The sequence below is a fragment of the Propithecus coquereli genome, unplaced genomic scaffold, assembly GCF_000956105.1.
Source record: "Propithecus coquereli isolate 6110/MARCELLA unplaced genomic scaffold, Pcoq_1.0 Scaffold113, whole genome shotgun sequence".
Classification (NCBI taxonomy): Eukaryota; Metazoa; Chordata; class Mammalia; order Primates; family Indriidae; genus Propithecus; species Propithecus coquereli.
In genome coordinates, this window is record NW_012135303.1 from 4,430,643 (window position 1) to 4,456,735 (window position 26,093).

The 26,093-nt window shown below is 43.2% G+C and overlaps 1 protein-coding gene across 1 annotated transcript in view; it reads right to left on the reverse strand.

Annotated features, from left to right (window-relative positions):
- The window catches only part of LOC105819061 (aldehyde oxidase 2-like), a 74,095-nt gene that overhangs the window by 4,192 nt on the left and 43,810 nt on the right, over positions 1-26,093 (reverse strand). Inside the window, 11 exon segments of the mRNA XM_012655227.1 lie at positions 6,343-6,510; positions 8,685-8,873; positions 8,986-9,051; positions 11,491-11,605; positions 13,440-13,492; positions 14,305-14,379; positions 16,092-16,220; positions 18,275-18,370; positions 22,376-22,603; positions 24,676-24,867; positions 25,050-25,136. Coding sequence (XP_012510681.1) covers positions 6,343-6,510; positions 8,685-8,873; positions 8,986-9,051; positions 11,491-11,605; positions 13,440-13,492; positions 14,305-14,379; positions 16,092-16,220; positions 18,275-18,370; positions 22,376-22,603; positions 24,676-24,867; positions 25,050-25,136 — 1,398 coding nt within the window.

Here is a 26,093-nt window from a genome sequence, read left to right on the forward strand (position 1 = left end):
AATAAAATAAAATACGCCATTGCCAATCTCATAGAACAGCAGGCATGGCCATTTGCAATTGAGTACTGATCTAAGATTAAAAGGACTTTTCCCCCCTTAAGTAAGTTACTATAAAATCAAGCCTCAGTCTAACACATGACATTAGCCACTTGTGGTTGCAAAGATTCCTTAGGAGTCAGCATTATCAAAGCTGCCCCTTCAAAATGTGGGGTGAGCTGAAACCTGTTTGCAAACCTGTTTCTCACCTGAGTTGTCTGACTTTACCTTCCAGGAGCTGGAAACTGAATCTGCTAATTGATTTTACAGGGCTCCCACTATGGCAGCCCACATATGCCATGTTTTTGTGGTTACTCAATAAATACCTTTTGCTGCTGCTGATAACAAGGTAACACAACTAAAAAAAAAAATCTTTTCTATTGCCAAATTCTCCAAGGCAGTATTCTTCTAATTTTTAAAGGTGTGAATCCCTTCATGTCTCTGAATCTTAAAGATTTTTTTAAAAAATGAAATCACTGTTTCTAAGCAGAAGTCCTCATTTGAAAGTGTTAATTATGTATCTCTGTATATATTTAAGGAAAATTTACTTTTTTTTTTCTTGTGGAATTTTAAATGACTGTACAAAACACATTTTCCAAGAAATGCATTTTTTTTTCTTTTTCCCATCACCAAAAAGGAAATTACATAGAGATGATGTTTCTGGCCCTGTCTGGCTGAGCCGGGCTGCCCTGTCGGCTCTGAGCAGAAACCTTCACCAGCAACACTGTTTTCACCAGAAATTCACCACCTGAGAAACGGCCTATGTGTAAAAACAGCAGTCAACAGCTCTGTGATCAAGTTAACCAAACCCAAACATATAAAAAAACCTTTTGATGTAGTAAATGCTCATTCAAACAGTAGGTTTTTTTTTGTAACAAAAATGCCCAAAGTTTCTTACCAACGCCTGCCTGTTGGTGAAGCCAATTTACCCATGAAAATGAGACTGCTCGTTATAAGGGTTATAGTTTATTCTGCCCTCAGCAGGTCAACTAGATTTAATGTGGAAACACTTTTTAAGCCCTTTGGGAGAGGCATATTTTGAAGAAGGTCATTAACACTTACGGGTTTCTGGTGATGACCTTAACTCTAATATTTACAGAGTGACTCATATTTACACAGTATTTTTACATACATTATTTTATTTAATTCCAAGGGAAAAGTACTGAGTGTTTTACCATCATTTCTGTTTAAGAAATAGGTCTAGGCAGGGTGTTATTTACCTTATGGCTATAAGGAGGTTATTAAAAGAGGAGGTTTTGAACTTTTTAATATTTATGTTCTAGTCCTCAGACATTCTGACCCCCTGAACTTCTTACTCGTCAGAACAAATTGTGTTTTGACAACAGTGTTCAAGAGCCAAATACAAAGAGTGTTAGTATCTATGGTTCTCAAAAAATATATGTATTTTTTGCGTAGTACAGCATCGCATACCAGTGAGTCATCATATATTTCAACTAAAACCTAAGTTGTAGTTTGAGCAAACGTATTTAAAAAAACGTCAATTCTAGGTCCGGTGTGGTGGCTCACACCTGTAATCCTAGAACTCTGGGAGGCCAAGGCAGGAGGATCTCTTGAGGTCAGGAGTTTGAGACCAGCCTCAGCAAGAGCGAGACCCCGTCTCTACTAAAAATAGAAAGAAATTAGCTGAGCAACTAATAATAGAAAAAATTAGCTGGGCGTGGTGGCAAGCGCCTGCGGTCCCAATTACTTGGGAGGCTGAGTCAGGAGGATCGCTTGAGCTCAGGAGTTGGAGGTTGCTGTGAGCTAGGCTGATGCCATGGCACTCTAGCCTGGGCAAAAGAGTGAGACTCTGTCTCTAAATAAATAAATAAATAAATGAAAATGTCAATTCTGATATGAGCTCAGATTTGTTCCAAGATGCTTTAAAGAGATTGGTCTGTGTGATCAGCCAGGCTATAAGAACTTTGGGAGGCCTGCTGTGGTTCCTAAGGTGATGAATGAATTGTACTTTCTAAAGATCTGAAGAAGTAGACCTGGAACGTGACAGAAGCTAGTTGCCAGGAAAGCTGCTGTTTAGAAGAAGGACTGTCCAGGTTTCACCCTTCAGATGTGAAGATAAGTGTTGTGGCCACAAGTTTCTATTTCTTTTATCTTTCTGCCATGGAGAACAATTGTGAAGTTTTTTCTACTAGAGAGGCAAGTCAGACACTTAAGAAGAAGGCCACTTTTGAGGGCGAGTTGGTCCCAGCTACTTTGAATCTGTTGAAACGGCCGCAGGGCCTTTGCACTAGCTACTCTCTGCCTGGAATGCACCATTACCAGCTTTGTGATTGCTCCCTCATTTCATTCAGGCCTTGGCTCAAATGTGAACATCCCCAGAGAGAACTTCTCTAACAAACTATCTAAAATAGTGGAAAACAATCTCCCCATCACATTCTTGTCCCCTACTTTTCTATTTTGCTTCATGGCATTCATCACCACCTGCGGTTATATCGTTTGTGTGGTCACTTGTTTACTGTCTGGCTTCCTCAACAGAATGTAAGCTCCATGCAGGCAGAGATTGTCTTGCTCACTACTATTTCTCGGGTTCCCCAGCAGTGCCTGGCACTGGGAAGGTGCTCCATAAATACGTTAGCTGAATGAACAATTGCATGATGAGTGACCAAAGCTGGGACCCCATCTGACTTCTCTGACTTTAAGAAAAGATTAAGGCTAAGTTAGAAAACTTTTGTTCTAGTGACTTGCTGGGATAACCCAGGGTCAGCCAAGCACTTATAGTTCATTGTTTGTCTTTCTCTGCTGCTAGACTATAAATGCCTTGAGAGAAGGGACCTGAGAGTCTGACTCACCACTGTCCTCCCTGTGCCTCAAGCTCTGCAGAAAGGAAGGCATCAAATTAACTTGTTGGATTTGAGTAAAATATGAAAGCTGAGTAGGGGTTAACCAGCTGAAGAAAGGAAGAAGGTTCCAAGTAGAGGGAAGAGCCCGGCAGAGACCCTGTAGCAGCAGTGAGCAACTCTGTCCTTGATACGAGGAATGAGAAATGACAGAAGGTGGCAAGGGTAGCTGGGTGGGGTACCTCATGTGGCTGTAGAGGCGGGTGGGGCCCTCTGTGCCAGACTCTGAAGGTTTGTAGGCTTGGTCGGGCAAGTTAAGAAGTTTTATCTCTCCGAAGAGCAAAGGGGAGCTTTTTGCCTTTGTGTGTGCTGGAGTGACACGGTCAGCTTTGTCATAGCACAAGCCTCTGCTGCTGGGGCTATAGGGTGACCAGTCAGGAGGCTACTTTGACCCAGGCTAGAGAGATGGTAGTTGGACTTGGGGTCACTAGGAAGTAACTCCACCATGGCAGGGGTCTCTGTTTTGTTCACTGTGATGTCCAGACCATTGTTCTGTAGAACAATGCCTGGCACACATTAGACACTCAACATACGCTTGTTGAATGAATGAATAGCACAGTGCTTAAGAATGGAGGAAATGGAGTGGTCAAGAGATCGTTAGGAGGTAAAAATGAACAGGACATGGTGAAGGGCTGGCTACTGAGTATAAGGGAGAGAAACGCCAGGAGGATTCCTAGGTATCTCGTTTGTTCCTATATGGGTGGAGGAGTATTGCCATCTCCTGCAACAGGTATAGCAGAAGAATCTATGTTTTGTGTGTTTCTTGGCCTTTTTGTTAAACTAAGCGTCAGGACTTCCTCCTCTCTACTCTCCTTGGGAGGCCTCACTCAAGGCTGGCTTCTGGTTGTCCTCTCTGTTTTGGGGACCAGCTGAGGAGAGAGGTTCTGGGGGCCAGAACAAAGTAACGTGTGGATCATCGAAGTCTTGTCAAGGATTTGAAGAGGCCTGTATTCTCATTGTGTCAGTGAGGTCAGTGGAATGGCTAAGGACAGTGTGAGTCAGGATAGGTGTGAAGGCTAAATGCTCACTCTCTACATGGTCTAAAGTGGCCTTAATACAATAACAAAGGTCCTATTATTAAGAAGCTAAACATTCTGCCCTGCCTCCACCCCTCAAGTTTCTTCCAGTGGCTATAAATGAAGATTGTGAGTGTGTAGAGTAAATGAGTTTGGCCAGGTATTTTCTTTTTGGATTTAAGCAACTATTTTTTGAGAGATGTTTCATGGGAAAAGTATCTTTCCAACTCAGATTTCCTGTGAATGAAGGCCCGACAGAGTCACTCTCAATCGTTCTGTTCAAATCTTTTCAAGCATTTATGTCAGGGATAAACCAATTTTATAAAACGAGTATATAAATAAGATAATATTGTACATACAAACATATATATGTTTGTACACACAAATACATGTACCCAAAATGGTTATAGTTAGTTCTGGTGGGTAGGATTATGGATGATTTTAACTTTCATCTTATTATTTTCAGTATTTTCTAATTTTTCCATAATGGACACATGTTACTTTTATAAAGAAATAATGTAACATGTGTTATTAAAATGAACTTTAAAATATTGAATATAGATTGTAACATAATCTCATATTTAGAAACCATGTATCCATTCATGAGTGTTTTAGAAAGTGGGAGGTGATTCTCGCATTGGCTCTGAGCATTCGATTGATGGATGTACAAATTAGTAGATTTATATCCATGAAGTCATATTAAATTAGTCTTTTCCAGCAACCATCAGACTTGGGAGAAAATATGGTCTGCTCACATGGACCAGGTCGCCAAGGGTCTGAGTCCCAAATGGAAAATGAAATCAAAGTGAGTCACTTCTTACCATTGCATGTGGAAGAGAAACTTTGCCAGACAACCATGCTATTAAAAACAGCCTGAAATCTTGGAAATGAAGGAATTCTTTTCAGGAGCCACGCCATTGCAAGACTGAAAACATTAACCCCGGGCAAGAGAGAAAAATTAGAAGAATCCTTTCCCTGTGTTGTGTTTTTTAGTTTCCCTACTCTGCCCCATTCCAGTAAGGATATTTATTATTGCAAAATGTGAGTGAGAACATTTTTTTAAAGGTGAGATGTGCTTATGCTTTTGCTTCTTGGGTATGGGATGACATGATTGCACAGTGACTGTGCCAAGGGCATGCTTGGGAGTGGGCAGACGATGGCCCTCCAGGCCAAAATCAGCACAGAGGAGTTCCCGGAGTGGAGGGAGCAGTCCCCTGGCCCTGCCCATCTGAGGAGTGACTGGCCAGAGGCGGGTGACTGTTTAATTGCTGTGGACAGTGGACTCAGAGGAGTGTGAGAACCAATGACTAGGAGAAGATTTAGAGGGAAATCACAGGGTAATTGGTATTATTGGAGTATAAGAAACATTGTTGAGTTAAATTTGGAAGGCGACATGGATCACGTAGGGGAAGGAAATGGATAATTATAACACTTTCTTTTAATCAACATTCCTATATTATTTTTTCACTGTATAGCTGGCTATTTTGAAGAGGTCAGTTAATACTTGGGCTTCTTTTAATAAAAATTTGAAAACATAAATTTCCTTTTAGAAAGTAGAGAATCAATTCTTTTCTCTCCGGAAGGCAGTATACTATAGCAAAGCCAGATGTTGAATCTTAACCCCCACTTGCTAGCTGTGTGATCTGGGGCAAGTTATTACACCTCAGTTCCCTCAACAGTACAGTGAGAAAACTAGGAGAAGTACCCGATAGAGTTGCAGTGATGACTAACGGGATAATACGTGTAAAGCGTTTAGTACAGTGCCCAGGCAATGTTGGCTGCTATTATTACTTAATATTTAAATGAGGATGCTTTTAGGAAATTGGCAAAGGTTGGACTCGATGACCTCCGGAAGGTTGCTTAGCTGTAACATTCAGCAAGTTGGGATTGCCACGTGTGTGCCAGGTACACTAGTGCTCTCTCTCTTGGGCTGGGAGGCATTGGCATGAAAGGGAAGGGAATGAAGTGGAAAGGCAGCAGCTGTCAGTGGGATCACATTATTTCTAAATGATGGGCAGTCTGCGTGTGCTCTTTGTATAGGGAACATGGAAGTAACATCAAATATGGCTATGTGACATGTGTGTGTGTATGTGTGTGTGTGTGTGTGTCTGTTTTTGTCGAAGGGCAGGATGGATTAGGTAGGGTAGAGGGAGGGAAAGCTTACCACAGTTTGCTTCCCATTTAGCTATTAGTTTTGGAAGCATGGATGATACTTCGGGGTTGCTGAGATAGTCAAATCAAATAACACATGGGGAAATGTTTTTTAAAAAGTTGAAATTACTACCTATATACAAGATATATTTGTGTGATTTGTTTTAATTATTTCATATTTGATTAGCTAGACACAGGTTAGGTTATAAATTTACCCAAGAGGTCTGGCAAGCAGGAAGTAGAAAAATCACCTTTTAGGAAAATAAACAATAATTCCATACCATGTCTGTGAACCGATCTGCACAAGCCATCCGAACCCATTCTGGCGTTGCTGGGCTCTGCACTATGAAGTTCTCGGCTATGTCTCTTTCTGTGCGTACTGCGGCCACAGCATCAGCGATGGCAAAGAACACAGATGACCCCAGGAACATCCCAGACTCCCCGAGGCCCTGCAAGAAAGCACATTGGTTTTAGAAGCTTCCATACTAGACCACAAGCTACTAGAGGGCAGGGGCCTGATCTTGTTCACTATTGTATCCACAAGTCATGGCACAGTGTCTTGCACATAAAAGGTCCTCAATAAATGTTCGTTCACTGACTTACTGACTGAAGCTTGAGTTATCTTTAAAAAAATCCTTATATCATCTGAACTTCCCAGATCGTTAATCCTGTCTGGGTTAAATCTTTGTTCTATAAGAAGGGTGTGTATGTGTGTATATGTGTGTGTGTGCATGTGTGCCTTGGTGTGGTGAGGAGAGGGTACCCTATTTAGTAAAGAACATTCAGTGGATTGAATTGGCCAGCTTCATCAGCAGAGAGGAAATGATTCATTATGACTCCAGGGTCAGGGGTGACAGGGTATTCTAGAAGAAAGAGTACAGACTTTGATACCAGATGAAAGGTTGAAAACCTATCATCTGCAAGGAATAGGCAGATACGGTAAATGAGTGACGTAGGCAGATGAAGGACAGAAAGGAATAGTGGGAACTATGGTGAAGTAGAGATACTCCATGTCCCATCTAGAGGGGGCAGCTGTTCTTTGTTTCTAGATAATTGTTGCCTTCTAGGAATGCAGTCAAAATGATCAGACCATCCAAATTTTCAAGAGAATTTAGATATTTCTATTTTAATGCAAAAATTCCCTGACTTTTAAAAACACTGTGTAGGCCAAAGAAAATACATCTTCAGGCTAGATTTAGCCAGTGGGCCACCAGTTTGCAACCCCTGAGCTAGAAAGAGTGAGTGTGAATCCTGGCCCTTACTCCCTATGTTCCTCTCAGTAAGTGGGATCATCTCTCTGAGCCTCTGTTTCCTTGTGAAGTGTGGGCAAGGATACCTACCTGTGAGGGTGCTGTGAGGGTCAGGAAGTGCAGAAGCATCTAGGCACAGCTCCTGGCTCCTGGTAGCTCCCTGCTACTGTTACACAGTATACTCCCTGGGGGACCTGCAACCCGCGATCTTCCTGAGGCTCTGCCTGTGGGTGGCTGGCCACAACCACAAGGACTCAAGGGTCCCATCTGCCTGTTACTCTTGGTGACCTGAAAGCTGTTCCCTGTAGGGTCTGAGCTGCCTTTTCCCCTTTGAGTGATTTCCAGTCCAATGAGAGTTCAAAGGCCCCACTATTTGTCCTTCCTTTCCAGTTTACCCTGACCTCACCACCATAGGTCTAGAGGGTGCTCCTGGACTGAAAGTGGAAGTTTGGAAATGATGAAATTCTTGCAGACATATACGGACTCTTTATTTTGGGGTACTAGCAAGAATTCTCCCAAAAAATTTTAAAGAAAACTTTAACAGTACATCTCACACCTAGATAAAGTTTTTACTAAGCGTGGTTTTAACGTAACCTGCATACAGAGATGCAAACAAATACCTTTAATTGCAGTTTCGTTACTTTAGCAATTACTAAGGGTCGATGTCTTTGCTTTTTGATGCTATTGACATTTTGCACAAGGTGATTCTTTGCTGTGGGGCCTTCTTTGTGCATGGAAGGCTGTTTAGCTGCATCCCCGGCCTCTACCCAGTAGTGGTAACATCCCTTGCTCCCCACCACATTGTGACAACCAGAAATGTCTCCAGACATTGCCAAATGTTCTCTGGAGGTGGGGGGCAAGTTGAGACCTACCGCTCTGGATTCATTTCTGGGCGTGGCTGAGAATCTTGAGCCCTTCAGAGGTGAGTGATTTGCCTAAGACCACAGGGAGGGGTGGGGCTGGAGCCATAAGCTAGGTCTCCCAAGGCCTCCGTCTGGGGTTCTGTCCACACTGCCACTGCTTCCTGAGATCTCAGTAGCATCGTGCCTTCAATCCTGTTTAACACTGTGGTCTTAAGTGTCTTAAGCGAAAGCGTTATTCTATCAAGAAGGCAAAGCTTTTTGCTGAATTTTAGAGTTTTCAGTGAAAGAGGAAAGTGTTAACATCCTTGGTCCATGGTTGCCATTGAGTGGATCATTTATCTTCTCTGAATTTCAGTTTTCTCTAGGTGATTCATCTCCAAATTCTAACAGTATATAGTGATTTGGTCCTGCTAACAGTTAACATTTATTTATTATTTTGTCCACCTACTTTCATTTTCCATGCTGCTACTCAACCCATTACATTGTGCAGTAGTAGGTTTGGGTGCTTACCTTAGATGAATAGATGGTTAGTGGGGTTTGTGACGATGGCAACAAGGAGACATTGAACTCCTCTGGGACATCAGTGATGGTTGGAATTTTGTACTCATCTGGGCTCCGGGAATACAGGACACCTTCTGGGGAATATTTCAGTTCTTCAGTGGTATAAAGGCCCATTCCCTGAATAAACGATCCTTCGATCTGAAGGGGGACAATTTCAAGCTTTGTGACATTGTATCCTTTTTAGAAAGCCTTTACCTACACCAAAATCACCCTCAGGAAGGGGCACCCACCTGAGCGGGCCAGCACCTACCTGCCCGATATCGATGGCCGGATTTAGGCTGCAACATGCATCCATGACGATGTCCGTTCTGATTTTCTGCCCAACACAAAAATTACCTCACCATAAATATTCGAGTTAAAAACTATTATTTTCAGGTTTATTCAAATGGTGTCCAGTTATTCCAGAACTCCTGCTGGTTAATTAACAGTCTATAGTGATTTGGTTCTGATAACAGTTAACATTTGTTGAACCCCGTCAACTGTAGAGCTGGTAGGACATCTGCTAGGCTCTTTAGATTTAGTGCTAGGACTGTCAATCATCCTGGAAGGTCTTTCGCATTCATGGTTTTGACTCCTCTTAAGTGACTTCAAAGTCCATGACATGTTGGTGTGTCTGAGTGAGTCACTTGGTAAATAATTGTTGTGCCTGGTGTTTTCTCAACCTGATTCTCAACCTGGATTTGTTGTTTGAATATAATTCATGGGCTCATCTATTTCTCATGATGATCTGATGCAGGTGGTATTGCTGCCCTTTTTTCTGAGAAAATCACATAGCCACACTGGCATATATGAGACTGAGGATTTGTAAGATTGTGGAAGGTATTAGGGCAAATGTTGAGACCACCTTTGACTCTGCTCGTCTACTTCCTCTTCTGAGAAACATCACACAAATCTGGCCCTCTGTTTGGCACTGGGCATGTGCATACAGGTTGCTAGGGAGCCCCAGAAGGTCCCTAAATGCCTGTGGTCTATCTCAGGAATATCTCTGGGCTTTCCTTCTGCCCCATTTTCCAGGGCTTGTTCTGATAACATCATCGTTCCCGTTACTTTGGCTCCTACTTTCTATCCAGCCCTTTGGATTTGGCAAATCTCTTTTTGCTCAAACCTTGGCCTCTCGGACAATATACCCTGGGCATTGGGACTGGCCTTCAATCATCTTCAGCCTCGACCAGGAGGGAGACTGGACACACCTCAGAGTGGGCCTGCTGTGTTTGGCATTCCGGGTGCTGGACAGTGGAGAGAGATGGCTGGGCACTCTCGCTGAATCCACGGTGATTGGTTCACCAAACACAGGCAGCCAGCAGCATAGGCCTGTCACTTAATTTCTCTGATTTCTCTTTAATTAAAAGATGTTTTACCTCTTCAAGGAATAAACTATTCTAAGGGATCAAAGTGATATTGAAATTACAGAACCTTAAATCGTAAATGTAAACTGGAAGGCACAGAAAAGACCAAATTTTAACTTTTCTGGCACCATACATTAAGGAAGATTCCCATGAGGTTAGTTTCTTGAGAGATTTATACTGAGTTCCTCAGGTAGAATTGACAGATAAAGTAAGTATGTCCCAAATATTGCACAGGACATATTCATACCAGAAAATTTTTTGTTATTTATCTGAAATTCAGTTTTAACTCGCTGTCCTGTATTTTAATTTGCTAAATCTGTATCTATGCAAATTGCCATTTATATTTTTGGGCAAGGTGGCTCAAGGTGATGTTGTAGTAATTTTATTTTTGTATATGAAATTTAGATGTATCATTGGTGCATTGTGTAAACTTCCTAACAATTTACCATACTTTGGGTTATACTATATTCTATTTGAAGTTTCTGTAATCTCTCTGTTCCCAGAATGGTACCTGGGGTATATTCATGGATTTATCCTCTATGGTGCAAGCAGTTAACTTTGGGTTAAATCTGACTCCTGGCTGGTGTGGTAGCTCACACCTGTAATCTCAATTCTTCGGGAGACCAAGGTGGGAGGATTGCTTAAGGCCAGGAGTTTGAGACCGGCTTGAGCAACATAGCAAGTTCCCATCTCTACAAAAATTAAAAAAAAAAAAAGGCTGGGCATGGTGGTGCATGCCTGTGGTCCCCCCAGCTACTTGGGTGGTTGAGGCAGGAGTATCCCTTGAGCCCAGGAGTTTGAGGCTGCAGTGAGCTATGATTGGGCCACTACACTCCAGCCTGAGTGACAGAGAGAGAACTTATCTCTAAAAAAAAGAAAGAAAAAAGAATATGACTCTCTGCTTCCAATAAGTGGTTTCTTGGATATTCAATTACACAGCAAACACAAAAATTGTTTTCACACCTCTCCCTCACCAAATCTATTTCTTTAGGGGTCAGTAGTACCCTTAGGATAATTGACTTTAACATTAGCACATTAACTACAGGCTTTCAAAATGTTCGCTGAAGACTACTAAATTACCTATTCCTTTAGATTAGATAACTTGTCCTGTCCTTCCTTTAGGAATAGAATTTTTTCCTTGGAAAAACTTTGGAAAGAGATTTTGTTGTCTGAAATGAAATAAGAAATTCAATACATTTTAGGCTGTCGTGGGCGATTCCTTCTTGACCACTGCGTTGTCTTTTTAAGAGGAAACTCAGGATAAGGCCAGATCTCTGGACACTCCCACGGAATTGAAAGGATCTGTTCTTGTTGTGGGCATTACGCGATGAAATTGGGCTACTAACTGTACAACACACTTTTGTTGTTGCTGTTTTAACTTGCCAACAGGAGAGTTAGACTTGACTTACCTTGTGAGCCCCCGTCAGGCAGTCAATTTCAACCTCAGAACAGGCGGCGCCGTAGACATAGTATGGAAACGGGTCTCCCTCACCCCTGTCCCAGTCCATGAAGGCTTTGTAGCCCCTGAGGGAAGAAAGAGAGACCTTTAGCTGGTGAGGTGAGGTGCAAACAATGTTGATTCATTGTAAAAATTACCAAAGTTGTATGATAGCATTTCATTTGATCAGAGTTCATTTCAATTGCCTTTTAAGCTCATTTAAACTGCTACATTGTGGGCCTGGTGCGGTGGCTCATTCCTGTAATCCTAGTTCTCTGGGAGGCCGAGGCGGGCGGATTGTTTGAGCTCAGGAGTTCGAGACCAGCCTGAAAAAGAGCGAGACCCCGTCTCTACTAAAAATAGAAAGAAATTAATCGGACAACTAAAAATACACAGAAAAAATTAGCCGGGCATGCTGGCACATGCCTGTAGTCCCAGCTACTCGGGAGGCTGAGGCAGAAGGATCACTTGAACCCAGGAGTTTGAGGTTGCTGTGAGCTAGGATGACGCCACAGCACTCTAGCCTAGGCAACACAGTGAGACTCTGTCTCAAAAAAAAAAGAAAAATAAATAAACTGCTACGTTGTATTTACAACCTAGCTGTTTATCATTTGCCTCCATTTTAAAGAGGATAAAAATTAAGGGGAAAAAAAAAAGGAAAAAAAAACAGGATACTCCTTGTGCTGCAGTTAGGATGTCAAAGAGAGGGAGAAGCCAGCAAACTGGGTCCGGACCTCACAATGTGTCTGTATCTTGATGGTCCAGGGTTTGAGCTTTGACCCTGCCTGACCATTGAGAACCTCAGTCTATTTTTGTCAGTGTTCCCAGAGGGACCCCACAGGTTGTGCTAGCCAAACGAACAGAGAGAAAGACTGGTAAACAATTCAGAGCTGGTAATTCAATGCATTAATTTATAATGGAAGATGCATTCAGATAGAGGGCTGGTTTGCTCTCTTCTTGGGTAACCGAATTCAGGAATTTAGAACTCATGTACAGGGCACGGGGCTGGGCTGTTACCTCCTTCTTTCCTTCTTTCTTCATGAGGATTTGCTTTAGTGCTCTGTGTGTGTGTGTGTGTGTGTGTGCGTGCGAGAATGTTGTTGGGTGGCTTGTTTCATTAGATCGTAAAACTAATTTCACATGCTTCTTGAATTTGACAGCTTTTCTCTCTGTGATTCATTCTCTTAACACACATTTCCTGAGGGCCTCCCACGGACCGACACTGCGTAAGTGATGACTGGTGATTACCATCCTACCCGTCTCTTCCCACCCAGCAAGAAGCTCCAACATAGACAGGTTTTATGGTAAAGGCAGGGAGATTTGTAAAATTGAGATGCAAGTTATTTCTAATGATAATATCCTTTGACTACTCACAATAAAAAATAGTAAATAATGATTAAATGTTGTAAGTCAAAGTGTTTTGTTTTTTTTTTTTAACCCAATAGAGGTATTTTTATTATTTAATGTTTCTTTGAACATAACTGAAAAGCCTATGTGAAATCATAGAATTTGGGACCTGGAAGAAATCTCAGCAGTCTCATAATAGAAACTTCTTTTACAAATGAGGGAACTAAGGCTCAGAGGGATTGGGTTACCTCATATTTTCTCAGCTAAGTCAGCACATTATTTTTTATTTATTTATTTTTTCTTGAGACAGAGTCTTACTCTGTCACCCTGGGCGGAGTGCAATGGCATCATTGTAGCTCACTGCAACCTCCAACTCCGGGGCTCAAGTGATCCTCCTGCCTCCCCAGTAGCTGGGACTACAGGTGTGCACCACAAAGCCAGGCTACTTTTTCTATTTTTAATAGAGAGGGGGTCTCACTCTTGCTCAGGTTGGTCTCGAACTCCTGAGCTCAAGTGATCCTCCTGCCTTGGCCTCCCAGAGTGCTGGGGTCAACACATTATTGTGATTTTTACCTGAAGTATCCAGTGGCTGAGAGACTGATTCTTTGTTCAAATGCAGCTTCTATCTGCAGAATGGGAATACTTAGTTAAAATGAAATAAATATACCATCTGATAGGTAAAAACAAAAATGTTCTATATAAAATTGACATCTCATCCTTGTTGCTGGTGCTTTGGTACCAATAATAGAACATATCATAATATTATTTTTCTTCGTCTGGCACACTGACAATTTCCTTCTGATTGAGTTTAGAAGTCTGGATTGAAAAAATATAAAATAGAGTCCTGCCACACATCCATGATATAGAGGCTTAGTGCACAAGGTATTTGGGGCTTTATTTCTAAATGTCAGAACTTTATAGTAAGTGTGTGTGTAAGTGTGAGATGATTATTCTAATGAAAAAATGTATAGGATATTGTACAATTGGATTAAGTGAATAATTTCCCTTGAGACATATTTAACAGCAACTAGGCCTTTTAGTTTTCCTCCTCCCTACCCAAAGCATCTTTAAAATTTATTTATTTTTATTTATTTTATTTTTTTGTGGCTTAGGAAGGCTCAGTCTTTTCCTCTTCTTTCTTGCTTAAGCAGAGTGGGTAAGACCTCTGTGTATTCTTCATACACTTCCATTCCTTCTCCCAGTGGCTGCTGTTTCTTGTGTTCTCTCTCCATCATACCTGGTATACATCCTAGAGTAGCCTTCTCAACCTTTGGACATCTTGCCCTTTTGCAGAAATCCACTCAACATGGGGCTCCATCCCTGTGAGACTTAGAGGGCCTGTCTCTACATAGGGTGGTTGTGCACTGCCATGGCATGCTCTTAGCACGGGTTTGGGTCGTTTTCTCATTTTTAGTAACAAATGGGGTGGAACACTTACCCAGTCCTCCCATGTACCTTCTGGATTTTTCTTAATGATGGGCTCAAGCCGTTTCAGAAGGATCTGACAAGCATTCTTGAAGTATTAAAGAAGAGAATGCACATTAGAGAAGAGCCTGGTGGTTATGATTTGTGTGAAAGAAATCCATTGATCGTAGATTAGGTCAGCAAGTGCTATGATGTGCCTGATCCTGACACATTGGGAACGTGGAGATGATAACACCCCTGCTTTTGGGGGTGGTATCGGCTACTGGTGGGCTTTTTCCCTTTCTGTTTCACTTCCTATGAAAATATGGCTTCAGCTGAATTTCTACTCTCATATCCTGTTTCTTAGAATATTCAGGTTCTTCTCCTTTTCTCGATCTTTTGTACTTTTACAGACCTTCTTTTTTATTTTCCAGCCATTAAAACAAATAGAATAAACATTCTATTTTCATTGAAATTTGTGCTTTCCAGTCTGCAACAAGGAGGTGCCAGAATCCCCTTGGGTCTGAAATATTCAACTCTCTGTCCATCCATCTACCCACCATGAACCCCCTGCAATGGAGCCCTTGGCTTTGGGTGTGAAATGAGAAGATAATTAAATTTACTTTATCATAACCTAGATCCACAAGGTTTCTGATCCTTAAAACAGAAACCTAAAATTCAATTCCCTAGAAGATGGATTAACATTGATTTTGGGCTGACAACTCCCATACACATGGAGCTGTTCTTTTCTTGTGTTTGATCCTACCCCAAATTGGATCTCAGGCACTTGAGGTTTCTTACACATTTGTTCTGAGCAAAAAGAAGTCTGTGCTTTTTGACCTCCTAAGAGACATCTCCACAAAATTCAGATTGATTTGAAAGTGGTTCTTCTTGGTGGCATTAATGCAGTGTACTGAGAAAACGTGGCTCCCACAACATCCCAGTGGAAAAAATGAGCAGTTTATAATAGAAACGTGACAAATAGATAGTATCTCAACAGTACATGAAATCAGATGTTTGAATGAAGAATTATGAAGTCATGATTCTATTCTGAGATAGTGAAAATTTAGCACTTTTTAAAGACATTAGTTAGAAAATAAGTACAGTGACAAGCTCTGAGTGCTCTGGTAGAAAGCCATTGATGACAAGGCTTTACTTGCACCGTATCTCCTTGGCTGGGGTCCTGTCTGGCCACCTGTCTGCAAGAACGCATTTGTGCCAGGGAAACCTGCACAGCTCTGCATTTCTTGGTACCCAAATTTCTTCTTGCTATGTTTCCCAGGAACAGAGACTGCTTGTTCACCAAAATCCATTCTCCACTTCCTCCACAGCAGCTGGGCCTATGGCTTCCAGTACTCCATGCTTCCCAACCTCCCTTGCAGTTAGACATGGCCTGACACTGGTTCTGCTAATGGATTATGAGGGGAAGTGACTTGCATCACTTCCAGGTCTGGCCCAGGGTCTTCCACACTGTCTCCTCCATGCTCACTCAAATGATGCTCAGGGCAACCTCGAATGCCATGTGTTGAAGACGGTGGAGCCCCCATCAATGTGGGTGCTTGGATGACCAAACACTCCTCTGGACTGGTACGTGTGCAAGAAAGGAACTTTTGTTGTGTTTGAGCCGTGACATTCTGGGTCTATTTGTGACTTCGGTTTAGCCTATTCCAAGTAATACAGTCTCCTAACATTTTGGTCATCCCAAGGCTATGCGAGTGACATGGATGACCTCTCTGCAGCCAGCCACCGTGCCTGTATTCTGCTAAGAAAACCAGAGGTGTGGGAAAAGCACAGCAGGGAAAGACAGGCAGGGGGAATCACCTGCACGGCTCTGCCGTTGACGTCTGCACCGATGGACGCTGCTGTCGCAATTGTGTTAGGCACCGTTGCTGTGCTTGTTTCACAGATGTGCATGTAGGACATGGGTATTTTTAATTCACGGCTGGCCACCTATAAGAAAAATAAATATTTTCAAGTCCATCAAGGACTTCTATGAAGATTTGAGTCATTATTGTTTAAAATAATAAAAATTATTCTTTTTATTACATCCATGATATCCTTTTAAATCTAAATAATGTGCTTTGTAAGTATCGAAACTGCTTTTTAGTAGGGCCTCATGTTGAGTTTTAAAGTGTTTTCTTGGTAATATTCCACAGTGGTTCTTCTTTTCAAATTTAGTGCATTTAGGATGTTAAAGATTTCCTTGTTTCTAAGTTTCACATGTGTAGGAATAGGCCAAGTTGAGATTTTCAGGTGCTGATGCGGCCACAGTGGCAGGAAGAAAGAGAGAGAGATTGAGATTACATGGACTGGCTGACTCGGAGTTTGGTCTGAAATCTGTTGCTATCAGGATAAGAGGAACTTAGAATGACCCGGAAGGCCTGTCTTTTTTCTTACCCTCATCCCATCTTAACTTTAGCTTTCTCCCTCTTTTCTTCTATTTATTCCCACATGGTTATATTTCTCTAGCATTGGCTGATCAGTTTTTTCTTTTCTGTTCTTTTCCTTCCAGTTTCTCTAGCAAACCCATGTGAAAGTTAAGATATTCAATCAATGAGAAATGAAGGCCAGGTACAGTGGTGTGCACTTGTAATCCCAGCACCTTGGGAAGCCGAGGCAGGAGGATCACTTGAGGCCAGGGGTTCGAGGCCAGCCTGGGCAAAATAGTGAGACCTTGCCTCTAAGAAAAAGAAATAAACAAAAGAATAAGAAATGAAAAGGAAATAAATGAAAGAGAAGGCAGGAAGGAAAAGAAAAAAACATTATTTTGGCTGCTGTTGTCTTTTAGTTTTTGCAAAAAATACCTTCTCAGGATGTCTATAGTTATATACCTGTTCTTGCTCCCAATGCCAATATTCTGACCAATGCCATTTAATATTAAGTTTCTCCAGAAAGATGCAAAATGGGGAAAAAAGGGACAATTTTATTGTTTCTTGGTGATGAAACTCCAAAGGGAATTTATTGGTTCATATAACTGGGAAAGATATCTGAAGCTAGTGTCAGGCATGTCTGTATCTAGGGGCTATCTGGTCTCAACGGGGTCCTCTCTCAGCCTCTCACATTTGCTCTTCCTTCTATGATGGCCATATTATTTACAAAGTAGACAGGCTTTGCCCGGGGCACAGAATTACCTTTGGTGACCCCTGGCCTATAGCATGGAATCTAAATAACCACAGGGGAAAGATAGTTCCTTTCTCTTAGCAATTACCCATTGGTCCCAGGAAAGGACTCATTGGCCTTGCTTGAATCACGTACCTTCCTCCTGGAGTCAGTTAGGTTTGGAAACTATGACTGCCCAGAGCTGGGTCTTGTGCCTTTATCTGTGGCAAGTGGGGAACAGGACAGGGATGGAGTTCAAAGGTACCTGAATTGAGGAGTCTTTCAGGAATTTATGGAATGTGAGAGGCACAGCATTCCAAATGAGCTAAGGGGCTAACCGTCTAAAGCTACAGATGGTGTACTACAACAATCTAATAAATTTGTCATAAAGTTAAATTTATTCAATTTAAAGACTTTTTCTTTCTTCTCCTGAGATTATACTCTTATTACTTTGTGTATATGTATGTGTGTTAAATATCCTTTAAAAATTGTGGGACGATGACAGTTGATGAAATACTTGTTCTTACTTGTCAAAACAAAACACTAGCAACCCCATATTGTTGTCTAAAATTTAGACATTACAAATAGAAAGCTGAGAAGCTCCTACTCTTGCTATGCCTGCAGGGAGCCCCCAGCACAGGGCCGCACGGGCTCCTTAGTGGTGTTTTCACTAACAGCCACCTCCACCCCTAAGCCCTGGCCAAGCTCCAGGAGTACCCGCATATGCTGGGATTTCTGCAGCCTCAGCCATTCTACTTAATATGCAAGAAGCTTTTCAACCAAACAGTCAAGATTTCAGGATTTGAATACAGAGGAGTCATTATTTACCCTAAAAGATGACACCCAAATTTCAGTCATGTCAACAATGTATAAAGAGATTAATGGCCTAATTTTATTTATTTTACCTGTAGCATTTTGGTGTGAATGCCTTGTCCCAGTTCGTTGCCTCCATGCGTGACCAACACAGACCCATCTGTGTAGATATGAACAAGTGCAGCTGCCTAGTAGAACAATCAGAAGGCACAGCTCAGCGCAAGCTAGTATTTAGTGAGGTTCGGTACAAAACACAAGGTGGTGAAACACCAGTCTCAGAGAGCAGGGAGGCTCAGAGACACAAGCTTTCCTGAGAGGATTCTCAAGCTTGCTTCTGTTTTGTGCAAAAAGTCATGTGTAAAAAATGTTCTTCCTGGTTTTAGTAGGAGCCCCTTTGGATAACTCAGGAGTTTGTGAGTATTGGTTCTGACTGTTTGAAAGTCACTCCCCTGCTTAAAATCACTGGCTGGCCCTCAAACTAGTTTTTAAGTACTCGCACGTCATATGTGCCCACCTGCACTCAGCTCTAGATATGCAAAGATGAACCAGAGTGCCTCTTCTTCAAGCAGCTCACAGTGTAGGGGGAAGATAGTCTGGAAATCAAGTCACTGTGGTGCAGAATCATCAGTGAGATAAAAGGGGTGGCATAAGGGGCCCTAGGAGGCCTGGGAGGACAGGTCCAACTCCTTCTTGCTGCTCAGGGAGGGGCTCCCCAAAGGGACAACTGAATGGAATCCAGAGGGGCGAGGGGTTTGCCAGTGGGCAAGGTGGGGAAAAACTCCCCGTTGCCTGCAAGGGAAAGCCCTGCTCCTCATTGCAATACGGGCCCTTTGGGATTTGATCTCTTGCGCTTCCCCAGCTCCACCCCTGCCTCCTCCTGCCTCTCCTCTGACATCCCCAGGCCTGCTGCCCCTTTCCGACCTGTGCTCTTGCCCTGTCTCTTGCTCTTGTCTTTCTGCCCTGCCTGTTCCTCCTCGTGTTCCCTACCTGTCTGCCCAACCTGCAGGCCCACACCCCTCAGTCCCTGTTCTGTTAAAAGTTCCCTGAACGCTTCTTGACCCCACCCAGGAAGGCTCAGTTACCCACTTCTCTGTACTTCCTCTTACGGGGGAATAATGTCCCCTCCAGAATTCATGTCCACCTGGAACCTCAGAACGCAACCTTATGTTGTCTTTGCAGATGCAAATAGTTAAGATGAAATCACACTGTGTCAGGAGCCCCTACATGCAATAGCTGGTGTCCTTATGAAAAGGCCGTGTGAAGACACCAGGGAAGATGGCCACGTGAAGGTGGACCCAGTGACTGCAGTGATGCTGCCACAAGCCAAGGGACACCAGGAGCCACCAGAAGTTGGGAGAGGCGATGGAGGAGTCTTGTCTGGAGCCTGCAGAGGAAGCACAGCCCTGCTGATGCCTTAATCTTGAACTTCTAGTCTCTTGAATTGTGAGAGAATAAATTTGCTGTTTTCAGTCACCCAATTTGTGGTACTTTGTTACAGCAGCCACAAGAAATGAACACAGGAGGCGACCCACTCTTCTCTGAGAGTCTCACGGATGAAGGGCACCTGGTCTTGCTCATCTTAGTGTCGTATAAAAACTTTGGAACAAGACTGAATCTCACAGACACTACTTAACTGTTTGAGGAATTGGACAAATGGGAAGATGGTATTTTTCCTTCCAGGAGGAGGAATGAATGCTTCAGTCCCTTTGTGTCTGGAGATGCCTGGAGGCCCAGGGATGGCTTGGGAGATCGGGGGTGTCCCGGCTTGCAGATGCTAATAATAGCGTTTCCTCCCTGTGGGCCTCTGGACTCCGTCTGAGGGTAGTGTCCTCACTGTCAGTTTAGAGTAGGTGTTCCAGCTTTGTGAGTCACCAGCTGACCTGGAATGACACCCTTCAACTCCTAGCCAGGTGATTCTTGGGTGTATTATTAATAATTTAGAACTCTGTGGGGAAGCTGGAGGCTGTTCAAACGGAGACTTAAAGTCGCTGCTTGATTTAAAGATTTTTTAGTGATGAGCTGGGAAGTGGGCTGCTGCGGAGGAGGGCAGAGGAGGCTGCGGTTTAGGCGAGGAGGGCTGTATAGGTGAAAGGAGGTGCGTTATAATAAAAAGCATGTATTTGGTCTTTGGTTCTTAGTCCAGAACTGCTAAAACCTTGGAACTTACTGTCTTCTGTCTGCTAATGAGATGACTCATGGGAGGACCTAGCCAGCTTCGGCACCCCTTCAGAGGGGTACGTGTTGATCTTTCAGTCCCTCTCCCCAGCTCCTTGGGGCCTGGGCTAGAAATCGTGTTCAATCATTAACGGCCAACAATTCAATCATCTGTGCTTATGAATGAAACCTCCATAAAAACCCCAAATGATGGGGTCTGGGGAGCTTCTGTGTTGGGGAGCACACGGAGGTGCTGGGACAGTGGCGTCTACAGAGGGCGTGGGAGCTCCTCGCCCCTCCCCCACACCTTGCCCTGTGCAGCACTTCCACCTGGCTCTTCCTAAGTTGTATCCTTTATAATAAACTGGTAATAGTTATAAGTAAAATGCTTTCCTAGCAAATTGTGAAACCTGAGCAAGGGGAGTGAAAACCTACAAATGAGTAGGCGACCAGGCAGAAGTGTGCATAGCCAGGCACTCCACTGAGGCTGGCGTCTGAAATGGGGACAGTCCTGTGGGACAGCCCTTGACTGTGGAGTGTGTGCTAACTCTGGGCAGTCAGTGTGAGAATCGAATTGGATTGTTGGACACCCAGTTGCTGTTAGAGAGTTGGTTTGGAGAAGACACAATATTTGGTGTCAGAGAGAAACGACCCAGGCGGCTCTCCAGGGTCTCCTATGCCCCAGCCTTTGATTCAGGCCAGCTGATAGGAGGACAGTTAACATTCTCATGTCTGTTTATAAAGCGGGCGTCCTGGACCTGGGCAGGAATGTGACCTAGAGGCCTGGGAGTCTCATCCTCCCCATCAGAGGCCCAAGAGCCCTGGGCAGCGTGGCTGAGCTCTTTAGGATGCCCCGGGGAATATCTAGGGTGTTCCAGGAACTCTGCCAAGTGCTCTACGTTCATTATCTCATGGAATCCTCATCAATCTTAAGACAGAGTTATTATTAGTCTTATTTTATAATTGAGGGAGCTGAGGCTCAGAGAGGTTAAATAACTTGCTTAATGTCACACAGCTATAAAATAGCAGGGCCAAGGATTTCTCAAGTCTTTCTGACTTCAGTTGATTAGGGATTTGGGGCAACCCCTTTATTCCCTAAGAAGGATTTCCTTTGGCAAGGCAGCTTCATAGTTTGTGTGTGTGAGCGAGAGGGAGGGAGGGAGAGAGAATCTATTGGCTGCCAGTAGCTGGGTTCCAGTGGAAGGATGCTTTCAATGGTATGCACACAGCGAGATCTAATGTATGCATGATTTTCCAGTTGTTAGATTTGCTGCTTTTGGTGGATAGTGATGTGTAGCCAAAAAACATTCCCAGTTTTCTAAACAGTTTTCCAAGCAGCTTTCCTGTCCATGCCTGCTGGGACTGCAGGGAAGACGTGTCTGTCCCAGTGCTTGCAGTACCTGATACACTCATCTACACGCTGCCCTTCCTCCTCCCTTCTGGATAGGGCCTGTGAATGACTTGCTTCTGCATTTTGCAAATTTATTTGGGAGGATTTCTGGACCCCCTCCCATTTCCCCACCAGAACTGGACGCAGATTCTTGGGAGAGGTGGCTTGAAACTGCCAGCTGCCAGGGCAACATGGAATGACTTCTCTGCCTGAGACGTAGCAGGTACGCCAAGGAGTGCTGCGGGTGTCTAGGGACACAGATGGGGGAAGCCCATTCCTCCCCAAGCCGTGAGACCCCTGAGCTCAGTAAGCACAGCACTATATGCTTCCAGGTTCCTGTTCCCTTTTGGATAGTGGGGAGTCGGGGGGCATGGATCCATCTTGGCAGTTATGCTGCAGGTCTCATGCTTGCTGATGCTGTTTCCTATCATTGGGACCTTTTCTATTGCACTATGTTAAAAATGATGGCAGAGGAGGGCTGCTCAGGAGTGTTCTGTAGGTTTCTCCCAGGTGTTGGCAGGGAGGGGCTCTGTGCTCTGAGAAGTGAGATGTTCTTTCAAAGTCAACACAAGCTGATTGGGCCAGGAGTGTGTCTGGCCTGGGAGTTACTTACCATGTATGAGAATTACTTACCATATGAGAGTCTTACCTGGTGATAGCTCGTTGCAGCAAAACCGACTGAAAATTTCATGGGGATGATAGAAATGCCTTTCTTCTTCCAATAATTCTTCTTATTGAACTCTTCCACTTGTATTCTTCTGCTGTGGAAGGAAGACTTGTCCAGACATTCGTTCCAACACCTTATCAGGGTCTCAGGGCTGAATGCTTGTTTGTAGATAGTTTTATCAACTGTTTTGTACATGTTTTTCTCCCTAATCTGAAACAGGTGGGAAATCTAGTCAATAGTTGTGGTAAGACAGAAACTGACGGCCAAGTAGAGACTTGAAAAGCCTCTCCACGAAAGCATAGACTTTGGTGGGGGGAAGACAGGGTCTGTTTTTTCTTTAGACAGCATGTGCTTTTGCAAAAATAATAGAGGTTATTTTTCATTTCTTCATGAATGCACCAATCAGGGTCTCTCCCCACTCGAAGCAGAGCGTAGTGGGTAGGGATGAGTCCATGAAAGGTGGTGGGATGGAGGGACCTAGGGAGGCAGAGTTTTCTTTTTGTTTTACAAGATTCAGAGGATGGAGCAGAGCTGGTAGACGGTATATTAAAGAAAGGATTTATTGTCACAACTGAAGATTTGTTCTGCTAGAGAGGAATAACATTGCAGATAATAGTAAATCTCCTTTAAGCTATCCAATTGCCTTTGGAATGTAGGAGTAAATCTTTTAAAAAATTTATTTGAATAGGTGGTATTTTATGTCCTGGGAACTTGCAACATGTGACAAAGAAGGAGAACCTGCTGAGATATGCCCAGTAGTTCTTTTTTTATTATCCCTATCGTATTTTAATAACAATAAAATAATTATTATTATCAGCAACATTGGAATAATACTATCTAGTTTATTAAAACAAATATTTTAGTGAACGTTAACTAATTTGTTTCTTGCAGGAACTCTGTGAGGTGAGTCACTTTGTCCTCATTTTACAGATGAGGAAACTGAGCCATGAAGAGATGGACTCTCCTTGCTCATGCTGTTCCCTTGCCTGGATACCTTTCCACGCTCTGGGCTATCATTCTTCGAGGTCTATCTCAAAGTGTCGTCTTCTCCAGAAAGTTCTTCCTGATTCCCCTCCCCCCATGAGAATGTGACGTCTTCCTCCTACGTACCCACGCAACACTCTACGTGACTTCTCTTAGGAAATCTGTTGTCTTTCTTGTACAATATTAGGTGTTCCCTTGTGTGTAGGAAGTATCTTGACAATCACAGATCACAAACCTGGAGAGGCCTCTGTTGAATTTAGGGACAAAAGGGTTCAAGGGACAAAGCATAGAGAGTCTTTGCTGGAGTGGAGGGTTTATATTGGGGAAACAGGGAATAGAAATGGAAAAAGTAGGCCAGGGGTCTGACTGGAACATGTGAGGAATGGAAGAGTGCTATCAACAGTGATCTCAGTTCCAGAAGCTGCCTCTCTCTGGTAGAGCGTAATGTACATCCTGTGCACTTTCTAGTATATTGTGCAGAATACTATTTTTGGAGAGTATTCTTTTGGCAGTATCTCTCAAAAGTTTCCAAGTGCACCAGCAATTCCACTTCTGTAAATTTATCCTGTAAATATACTTACACAATAGGGCAAAGTTATAGCCTTGGTACATATGTACCAACATGTTTATTGCAAACACCATTTTAAAAGGCCCAAATGGGTAACAACCAGAATGTGTATCAATAGTGGAGTGGCCAAATAAATTATGGCATATCCATATTACATAGTACTATTCAGTGATGAAAGAGAATGAAGCAGATCATTCTACTGACATGGAAAGATGGCCATTGGCATATCGTCAAGTAGAAAAAGGAAGGTGCAGAATAATATGTATGCTATGATCCCATGTTGGTAAATAACTATGTATGTGTCATATATGTTATATGTTGATGTTTATGTATGTGTGTATGAATATAAACCGGTGGCCAAAGATAGAAAAAGGGTTAGCACAATAGACATGGAACTGTTAACAATGACTACTCTTGGCCAACAGGTACGTGGGGGATAAAAATAGGGGCATTCACTTTTTATTCTGCTTACTTCAATGTGGTTTGAATTTTAAAAACAGTAATTATTTTGTACAAATAAAAATAAAAAGAAAGAGAAATCTTTGCATAAGGAGGGAAGGAGTAAGATAGGGAGAGGTGAGTTCTTTTAGGTAGCTTCTAATTTATTTTGAATTCTGAGCCAAGGCTAATTTGTGTGGTTCTTCTGTGTGTTTCCCGGGTCAAGGTGACTGGTTCCCCACTGCACGTGATTCCTCAGCAACCTTGATTACGGACTTGACTGCAACCTTACCTTTTCTGGCAGAAGGCCACATTTGGCTGCCACAGCTGTGATGCAAGATTCTGTTACCAGGGTTCCTTGTGGGAAGCCAAACCCCCGAAAGGCAGTATTGGATGGCAAATTCGTCATGCATGCACGGCCCCGGAACCTGAGGTTGCGGATTTTATATGCATTTTCTAGCTTTAGTATAAGAAATTCTGTTACCTAAAGTAAAAGGAGATATTCACATATAGTGGGCACCACTTTTTTCTTCTCTGAAAGTCAAGTACAGAGTTGAATTGTTTGTAGAATTTAACTGCTTTAGGAAATAGGCTTCATGAAGACTCATCTAGAAATTCTGCATTCTATTCATAATCAAGAACACTGCTGCTTTCTGACACACGTACCAGCTCCGAGTCATCCAGCGTGCATCCTCCGTTAATGTAGCACTCGATGTCCAGAGCTTTGATTCGCCCGCTGTTCATGAATCCCACCTGCCACCAGACGATGGACATTTTACTGAGACGTTAAAATTTGCACGCCAGCTTCAAGCCGCAGCCGGGTTCCCTACTGGGCAGGACTGAAGCCAGACTGCCCCACATTTGCTCCGTGGCGGACCGCGCCTGGCTCTTCCCCGTCAGCGCTGCACTGACGGCGACCTCTTCTGACCTGACTCTGCCGCGCGCTTGTAATTTTCTAGCTTCGCAGTCAGTGTGAAATCCTTTAAAGTCCTTGCTTGTCTCCCGGCATATAATTGCCACCCTCTTCTTCCTTATTCTTAGATTTCCTTCCCTTTTTGACTGGCTGTCTTTCTAATTTAGTCAGTGGTTTTTCCCTTGTGGAAAAGCCTGTAGAATATGTGGGAATGAGTGGCAGTGCCTCCTGTTATGGGAAAGCCTCTGAAACCCAGGTGAGTGAGTGATGCGCGCGAGTGACTGCTCTCACCTTGCGAGGCGGCGAAGATGCTTTGCAAGTGGGTTACAGGCCCTGACAAACCTGAGCTTGTGCTCTCGGTACTGCTCTGGAGGAGCCTAGGGCAGCTTGCATTTTCCAGTGGTGCCGTTGCCATCCCACTCACTTAGACCATTTTGTTGTCTGCACAGCTCAGATTGAAAAGAGAAATCCCCACTCCCTCTTGTAGTTCTACCCAAAGAAGGCTGGCCCTGGTCCCTTTGCCTTTCAGAAAACAGGGATAAATACAACTGAAGGACCCTGTGCAACTATATGGCTACCATCATCTACCCCAAGGGAAATACTGTGTAATAAACTACAGACAAGTGGGGAAAATCCACGAATTCAGGATTTATGGTAATTTTGACAAATACTAAGCTGAAGTTTACCTTTGACTTTTCATGAGGAAAGGACTGCAAAGCAAAACAGTACTATAAATAAGGGAGCAGAGAGAATGCTTAAACTATTTACTGTAAACTTTTCAAGAATTTTGGAAGAAC